This window comes from Apteryx rowi, unplaced genomic scaffold (genome assembly GCF_003343035.1).
Source record: "Apteryx rowi isolate R43461 unplaced genomic scaffold, aptRow1 scaffold_975, whole genome shotgun sequence".
NCBI lineage: Eukaryota > Metazoa > Chordata > Aves > Apterygiformes > Apterygidae > Apteryx > Apteryx rowi.
This window is the reverse complement of record NW_020451288.1, coordinates 110959-119394: the sequence shown is the minus strand read 5'-3', so window position 1 is coordinate 119394 and position 8436 is coordinate 110959. Positions and strand designations below refer to the sequence as shown.

General features: G+C 67.7%; 2 protein-coding genes across 2 annotated transcripts in view; both read left to right on the top strand.

Annotated features, from left to right (window-relative positions):
- LOC112960552 (protein Wiz-like) overlaps nucleotides 1–7087 on the top strand; it is a 51245-nt gene extending 44158 nt beyond the window's left edge. The window contains exons 6-9 of the mRNA XM_026054933.1: nucleotides 556–720; nucleotides 1833–2342; nucleotides 5775–6311; nucleotides 6549–7087. Of these exons, the coding sequence (XP_025910718.1) occupies nucleotides 556–720; nucleotides 1833–2342; nucleotides 5775–6311; nucleotides 6549–7087 (1751 nt within the window). The remainder of the gene's footprint in view (nucleotides 1–555; nucleotides 721–1832; nucleotides 2343–5774; nucleotides 6312–6548) is intronic.
- Nucleotides 7088–7718: 631 nt separating this feature from the next.
- Nucleotides 7719–8436, top strand: part of LOC112960548 (protein Wiz-like) — a 4114-nt gene continuing 3396 nt past the window's right edge. Inside the window, exons 1-2 of the mRNA XM_026054928.1 lie at nucleotides 7719–7821; nucleotides 8175–8419. Coding sequence (XP_025910713.1) covers nucleotides 7719–7821; nucleotides 8175–8419 — 348 coding nt within the window. The remainder of the gene's footprint in view (nucleotides 7822–8174; nucleotides 8420–8436) is intronic.

The window sequence follows — 8436 nt, the reverse complement described above, 5'->3', positions numbered from 1 at the left end:
CCCCCCCCTCGCCGCCGCCGCGTCAGCACCCGGTTCCTGTCACCATCCCGGCGCCGCTCGCCAAGCGTCTCCGTCCCCCTCACCCCCATCCGCCTGGGCGGCTCCGAGGAAGCAACCGAGCCGGGAAAGCAAAATCCCGACAGATCGCGCCCCCCTCCCCCCCCGAGCACCGGCGTTGCCCCCTCCCCGGTGCGGGACGAGCCCGCCGCGGCCCCCCATCCCGCTGGATACCCGCCAGCCGGATGCCGGCAGGGCTGGGCCTCGCCACGGGGAGCTGCCGCCGCCGCCGCCGCCGAGTCCTGCCGGGTTCCCGTTGGTCCCTGCTGGCCCGGCCCGCTCGGAAAGCATGAAAACTTCCGCAGGGATTCGCTCTCCAAAGGGACCGTGTCAGCTTTTTCTCCCCCTGTAGGTTCCCCCCCACCCCGGGTTTAGCCGCCAACATCTGGTTATGGAGTAGCTTAAACATCTGTAAAGGGAGCGGCCGTCTCCCCTGGGGTTCTCCCCCCCTCTTGGCACGTCCCCGTTCCGGAGCTCACCGTCTCCTTCCTTTGGCAGTCCTGGCTCCGGAGGAGGAGGAGCTGGTGGCCATGGAGGTGGGCTCGCCGCCGCTGCCGAAGAAGAGCGCTCCCGCCGGGCAGCTGGATCAGCCCCCGAGCAGGATAGGGACCAAACTGTCTCCTGAGCCGCCTGGGAACAAGCCGGAGCCTCAGGATTCCAAAAGTGAGTACCGTCCCCGCGCCGTCTCCTTCCTCGGACGGCCGATCCGCGGGTTTCCATCGCGGCGAGGGAGAAACGAGCTCCCGTCGGCACCTCGCTCGTGGCTTTGCAGCAGGGAAGCGGCGCTTGGGAAGCTGCTGTCCGGCTAGGCCGGACTTGAATCCGGTTGCAGCTGGGATTAAAGACGCTCCGGAGTTTTTCTCTATGAGCCTTGGCGTTTTCAAGGCTCGATTCCCGCTTCCGCCACCAAAGCCCGGGTGGCGGCTGGCAGCGATCCGAGGCCGTTGTGCCTCGGCAAGACCCGCTGAGCTGTCGGAGCGTGCGGGGCCCTTCCTTTCGGCACGCGTTACATCCCAGCCGTGGGGGATCCGGCGCCGCGAGGCTTTGGAATCGCGGAAAATAAAGCGGGAGAAACCACGTCGGAAGGGTTCCCCATGCTGGGCGGAGTTGGGGCTCCGGACAGGGGGTGGTTTGACCTGATCCAGGAGGATTTTCAGGCACTTTTGCTGAATTCCCCTCTGGAAGAGGCCGGTTGGGTTTTGCTCTTGTATCGCTGGTTTAAGCCTCCCTTTTTCCCTGGCACCAGCAGCTTTCCGAAGCTCGGTAGAACCGACGTGAGTTTTTAATCTTCCTTAGACCCCTTCAGTTGCCCCCTCCTCAGCCTTCTACTTTATTTTCCAGGGAAAAAGATTCCCAAAAAGGCTGTGGGGGTCAGCGAGGCTCCTCAGACCCTCGCTGCTGGGCTCCAGAGCCTGCCCGCGGCTCGCAGCCCCCCCGGCACCTCGAAAACACGCCCAAAAACGTTCCCTTGAGCGGCGATGCCGGCAGAGTTCTCTGTCCTTCCGCGGCTCCGCTCCGCTCCCTCTTCCCTAATTTATCCCTGGCCGCTGCGGTGGTGGGAAGAGGAGCTTTACGCACACAGGAAGGCGGATGGGGGGCGGTTAAGAAAAATCTCCGCTCGGACGGACGCCGTGCCCGCAAGGAGCTGGCCGGACGCTGCTCCTGGTGCCTGCTGCCGCCTCGCCCTGACTTTCTCTCTCTTCTTTTGTTCTTTTTCTTCTTTTTTTCCCCTGTTTTTTCCCTGTTTTTTCCTTTTTCCCCCGCCCCGACTGCAGCCCAGAACCTCACGACGTGCGAGGTGTGCGGCGCCTGCTTCGAAACCCGCAAGGGCCTCTCGAGCCACGCGCGCTCCCACCTGCGGCAGCTCGGCGTGGCCGAGTCGGAGAGCAGCGGGGCCCCCATCGACCTCCTCTACGAACTCATGAAGCAGAAGGGCAAAGGCGACGGCGGCCCCCTGCYGCCCGCCCTCGCCAAGAAATCCGGCTCTCCCAAAGACGCTTCCGCCGCTTCCGCTTCGCCCCGGCCCTCCCTGCTGGCGCTCGGCAAAGGCGGCGACCGCCCGCCCGACGGCCCCGTCAACAAAGCCATCAAATCGCCCCCGGGTTTCTCCAAGAGCCTCTCGCAACCGGGTTCCCCCGTCCTCAAGAAGGTGCCGGCCGCCCTCTCGGGTTCCCCGTCTCCGAAAAACCCCGAGGACAAGAGCTCCAAGCTCTCCCTGAGCCCGCTGCAGAGCTCGCCCAAAGCGCAGTGGCCGCAGGCGGACGAGGAAGGACCCCTCAATTTAAGTGAGTTTGGTTTTTTTTTGGTTTTAAACCTTCGCTCTTTCCCCTTAGGCCTCGAGCAAGGTGGTGGGTTGGGGGACGCCGGGCTTTTCCGGCGCGCTCCTTGGCAGCCCGGGCGGCCCTACGCTCGGCGTCGGCGCCGTTTCCGGGCGTGGGAAGGCGATCGTCGCCCCTGCCTGGCTTYGACGGGCGCTCGCGGTCGCCGCCCGCCGTGATTTCGGTAAAACTGTTCCTCCTCGCTGGCTCTTTCGGCCCTCCGAGCTCTTTGCGCCTCCCTCTCCGGCCCGGGATCGAGCGGATCGTCTCCTCTTATGAATCCCAGTCTTTCCACGGCCACGCGCTTGCACGCGGATCCCTCTGCTTCTCTCTCCTCGCTCGGCAGCCCGTTCCGGCCTGCGGCGTTACCCTTCCGGGCTGGCGGAGAGCACCGTGCTTCTCCCGGCACCRTCCCAYGCCCRCTGYGTCCCCCGGAGAGGCCAAGGGCYCTCCGGGTGCRGCGGAGAGCGCTAGGAAGCTCCCTGCGGAGCACGGGAGGCTTTTCCCGGCACTGCGGCGGTGCCTTTGCGGCCGAATCGGTGCGGTGGGAGCCTCCACGGTGGGGAAAACCCGGCAGCGCGTTGAGGTGCCACCTCCAGGCAGGACGCGCTCGGAAAGACGCCTCGGGACCGGGATCCTGGCGCTCTCCCTCTTCATCCATAAGCTCCGCGGGGGACTTGTTCCGATACGCTGAGACCAGAACGACTTTCCGGCAGCAGCCGGCTCTTGCCCCCCTTTATCCCAGAGCTCAGTCTTGCCGGGAACCTCTTGGTAAACGCGCTTGAAAGGGCGTTTGGCCTCTCCGGCCCGTTCCTTCTTCATCCTCATCGCCGGGCCTTCCCGGCAGAGCCGTAACGCTGCTCCGCGAGCCCCATCCGCCTCCGGCAGAGRGAACGGCCCACATCCGGGTCGGTACCGCTGCGAACGGCTCGTCTAAGCGCTCGGAAGATGCTGCCGCGGCCGGAACTGGGGCTTTGCGGTTCGGCCGTGGGGTGAGCGAGTCGGCGGCGAGCCCCAACGTCCGCTCTGCCGCCTGCCTCCATGGTTCCTTGCCCGGGCCGTGCCGAGACGAAACCCGGATCGCTGGATCCGAGCTGCGCTCGCGAGCGTTTGCGCGGCGGCGGTATCCACACGCGGATTTCCCCAGCTCGCCCGGCCTCGCACGGAAGGATCTGCGCGCGGGTGGTCGTGGCGCGGCGCCCGGCTCTGTCCGTGCTGCCTCGCGGGGTCTCCACCAGCCGGGCCAGCTCCTTGGGAAAAGCTGGGCTCCTTGGGAAAGCCAGGCTCCTTGGGAAAAGCTGGGCATGCGGGACAGACCTTGTGTGTCGTGCAAATCGCCTCGCTCCTGGGACGCTTCCTTTTAGAAATCGCCCCCACGTTTGGCAGGCGCGGAAGCGAGCGTCCTGGCGTCGGCCGCGTTCGGGCCTCCCCTCGTTACCGGAAGCGCCGAGCGCGGCTTGATGACCCCGAATCCCTTGAATCCCGGAGGCCAGGGATTCGCTAAACCCGCTGGGTTTCTCGCCGCTCTTCCGCGAGCCATAAAGGGGCTCCGTGCCGGGTAGCGCCTCGCTTCGCCCCCACCTGAAACCCTTCGGCGTCACCGCTCGCCGACGGCTTCCGCCAGCAGCTTGCCGGGAAAGGCGTCTGCTGGAGGACGCGGAAAACGCGCCGCCCGGCCCTGCGGCTGCTCTGCCCCGTTTCTCRCCGCCTTTTAACGGCAGCCGTCACCCTCCGGCGAGCCGAAACGCCGGCAAAGCAGCCCGCGCGGCCCCGCTCCCACCCGCCCTCCTCACCCTCAGGGCCTCCCGTTAACGAAGCCGCCGGAGCGCCAAACCCTCCGTGCGGGAGCCGCGGCGCCCGGCCGAGCCCGGCTCTTCGCTGACCGTACGTATTGTGATAAATGTGTTTTCTTTCCGCAGCTGTAGCTAGCGACTCGGGCAAAGACATTGACTGCCAGTTATGTGGCGCCTGGTTTGAAACCAGAAAGGGCTTGTCCAGTCACGCTAGAGCCCACCTGAGACACCTGGGAGTGGATGACCCAGATGCTAAAGGATCGCCCATTGACGTGTTAAATGACCTCGTCAAAAGCGAAGACTTCAAAAGCCGCCTGGCCTCCCTCCTCCCTAGCGCGAGGAAAGCGTTCGGCGAGGCCGGCAGCCCCCCTAAGCCCGGCTCTAAGAGCCCAGCTGCAGCGGCTCCCACGGCGCGGGCGAAGCCGGCTTTCCCGCCGCGGCCTGCGCGCAAAGAGGCCGCCCGGCTCCTACCTCCTTCCCCTCCGCCGGCCAAGAAAGCGAAGGCGCCGGCGCGCCGTCTCTCGGCCGGCGTCGGTCCGCACGGCCACCGGGGGCTCGCTTCCAGCGCCTACTGGGCTTCGGACGCTGCGCTGCCTCCGCTCGACGGCTGTAGGTTCCCCCCCTTTCTCGTCGCTGCCTCCTCTTCCCTGCCCTTCGCCCTTCCCGGCCTCGCTCTCGCGGCGCCCGGAAACGCGGCCGGCTCCCTTTAACGCTCCCGTTAGGCCGCGGCAGGGATTAAACCGGCTTCCTGCCCCCCCCCTTCCCTTTCCCCCTCTGTTCCTCCTGCCGTAAAAATCCGCCTCGAGCATCTTCTCGCTCCGCTCTCGCCCCGGCGCCGTCCGCCGCCGCGGTTCCTTCCTCGGTGCCCCGAAGCGGCTGGGAAGGGCCGTGCGTGCCGCTCTTGTCTCGCCCGGATATTATCCGCTCTGTCCGAGGTCTCCCTCGTTCCCTGGGTTCGGGCCAACAGGCCGGTGGCAGGGTCTAACCCCTCTTTCCGGGCAGGGATCCATCTCAATTTGCCCCCTGTCCCCCGTCCCAACGCGGCAAGCAGGGACCTTCTCCCTTCCCCTTTCCCGAGGGAGGGCRGATAGGGACCGGTTAAGCCGTGTGCTCTTCTCCGGGAGCTGCCAGTGCCGAGCGCGTGAGTCTCGCCGCTGTGCAAGCTTTTCCCGCTGGGATGTTGCATGGCTCGGCCCGCAGCTTGCTTCCGGTGGCCGCAAAGAAAAATCTTGTCCCGCTTCGCCGTCCTCTCCGGCCTTGGAAACGCACCACGCGGTCGGGGCYGGCCCGGATGGCGGCGGCGCTGCTGGGCTCGGGCGCCCGCGGCGTGAGCGGAGCTCGCCTTCTCCGGGCTGAGGCTTAACGGAGCAGCGCGGCTCTTCCGCCGGGGCTTGCGCCCTTCCCGGGGAGGGGAATCGCGCTACGGTTTGAAGCCGCTCGCTTCCGAGCCGGCTCGGGGCTCGGCTTCGCGTCGGACACGCCGCCTCGGCTTCGTGCTTCTCCCCGTTCTCGCCGGCGCCGCTGGGCTGCATCCGTCCATCCATCGGTCCGTCGCGTCTCCGGCCCGCCGGCGGCGGTCAAACCCGAGTCCCTTTCCTCGTTGCAGCCTCGGGGTCGGAGCCGGTGCGAGACATCCGCTGCGAGTTCTGCGGCGAGTACTTCGAGAACCGCAAGGGCCTCTCGAGCCACGCGCGCTCCCACCTCCGGCAGATGGGGGTGACCGAGTGGTACGTCAACGGCTCGCCCATCGACACGCTGCGGGAGATCCTCAAGCGCAGAGCCCAGCCTCGGAGCGGCACCTCCAATCCCTCGGGCGCCGGGCAAAAAACCATGGCCAAGAGCCTCYTGGGCGGTGTGGGGTCCTTGGAGCCTCGCGGGCCCGGAGAGCTTCACATCCCCACCATTGCCAAGAAGGTCCAGCAGCCGGGCAGCCCCATGGGGCAGTCTCCTACCTCGTCTCCACCTCCCACTGCCCGGAAGATGTTTGCAGGCCTTTCTCCTCCCTCGTTGCAGAAGAAGCTCAAACAAGACCAGCTGAGGGTGGAAATCAAGCGGGAGATGATGTCGGGAGGGCTCCACGGAGACCCCCACCCGTCYGACCGAGCCTGGTCCCCGCGGGAGGAGATGTCTCCCCTGAACCTCTGTAAGTGCCCGGCGGCCGAGCGKGACCCGGCTCCCTCGCAGCCGGGGAGGGGACGGGGGCTCCGCGTCTTTCCGAAACGGGGGTCCAACCCTCTSCCCGGCGTTTCGGGTCCGTGCCGGGAGGTTCCCGGCGGCCAGACGCTTTCGGCCGGCGGGTGGCACCGGCGGCGGCGGCGGCGATGGGGGCCGCGGGCGGAGGCCGCCTCTCCCCGACGCCGCCCCTCTCCCTGCCGCGCAGCCTCCCGAGCCGACCCGGTGCGAGACATCCGCTGCGAGTTCTGCGGCGAGTACTTCGAGAACCGCAAGGGCCTCTCGAGCCATGCGCGCTCCCACCTCCGGCAGATGGGCGTCACCGAGTGGTCCGTCAACGGCTCGCCCATCGACACGCTCCGCGAGATCCTCAAGAAGAAGTCCAAGCCTTGCGTCATCAAGAAGGAACCTCACGCCGCCACCATCGAACCCCCTAAATCCTTGGGCGAGGACGGCACGGACCCCAAATCCCCCGGCAAGATGTTGTCCTCCATGGCGTTGCCTCCCCTGAGCGGCCGGACGGGCAAACCGGGAGCCGGCGCCTCCGGCGTCGGCCGGGAGCTCTCGTTGGCGCCGCTCTCCGGCAAACCCCAGGGCGGTTTCCTGACGCCGTTGGCCACCAAGCGGCCGCTTCCGGATGACCGGCTGGGCGGCCACGGCGAGCTGAAGCACAAGGCCTACATCCAGACGGAGCTGCCCTTCAAAGCCAAGGCGCTGCACGACAAGCCGGCGCACACGTGTAAGTAGGGAAGGAGGCTCGGGAGCGAGCCGCGGATTGGGGGGCTCCAGGTGGCTCCGCAGGGCGCCTGGGAGGAGGAGGAGGGTGGCATCGGGTTGAAGACACTGAGCGGAGCAGCCGGGCGCTGCCCCGGCGTCTCCTCTCCACTTGGGAGCGAGCTGCGGAGGGGGCTCCTCCCTCCGGGGGGCTCCAYGGGGCACCTGGGAGGAGGAGGAGGAGGATGGCATCGGGTTGAAGATGCCGAGCGGAGCAGCTGGGCACTGCCCCAGCATCCCCCTTCCACTCAGGAGTGAGCTGCGGAGGGGGGCTGCTCGCTCCAGGGGGCTCCTTGCTCCAGGTGCCTCCTCGCTCCAGGGGGCTCCGCGGGGTACCCAGGAGGAGGAGGAGGACGAGGATGGCATCAGGTTGAAGATGCCGAGCAGAGCAGCCGGCTTGGCCCGGCGTCCCCTCTCCGCTCGGGATTGAGCTGCGGAGGGGGCTCCTTGCTCCGGGTGCCTCCTTGCTCCAGGTTCCTCCTTGCTCCGGGTGCCTCCATGGGGTGCCGGGGAGGAGGAGGAGGAGAAGGGCAGCATCGGTTTGAAGCTGCCGAGCGGAGCAGCCGGCTTGGCCCGGCGTCCCCTCTCTGCTTGGGAATGAGCCATGGAGGGGCCTCCTCGCTCCGGGTTCCTCCTTGCTCCGGGTTCCTCCTCGCTCCGGGTACCTCCGAGGGGCACCGAGGAGGAGGAGGAGGAGAAGGAGGGCGGTATCAGCTTGAAGCCGCTGAGCGGAGCAGCCGGCTTGGCCCGGCATCCCCTCTCCGCTTGGGAATGAGCCATGGAGGGGCCTTCTCGCTCTGGGTTCCTCCTCGCTCCGGGTACCTCCGCGGGGCACCAGGGAGGAGGAGGAGGAGGAGAAGGAGGGCGGCATCGGCTTGAAGCCGCCGAGCGGCCGTCTTCACCCAGCTCCTCGGAGCGTTTCCCCTCTCCCTAAACCCAGCCGGGTCCTGCGCCGTCCCGCGGGGCGAAAGACGGAGCGCGGGATGGGGGGAGGGATTCGCATCCGGTGGCTGCGGGTGGCATCGCCGCCGCCGCCGCTCACGGCCCGCCGTGCCCGCAGCGAGCGAAGCCTGCTGCGAGCTGTGCGGCCTCTACTTCGAGAACCGCAAGGCGCTGGCGAGCCACGCGCGCGCCCACCTGCGCCAGTTCGGCGTCACCGAGTGGTGCGTCAACGGCTCGCCCATCGAGACGCTCAGCGAGTGGATCCGCCACCGGCCCCACAAAGCCGGCGCCTACCGCACCTACATCCAGGGCGGCCGGCCCTTCGCCAAGAAGTTCCGCAACGCCGCCCGCGACGCCGACGCCGCCCGACGCCTCCCCCT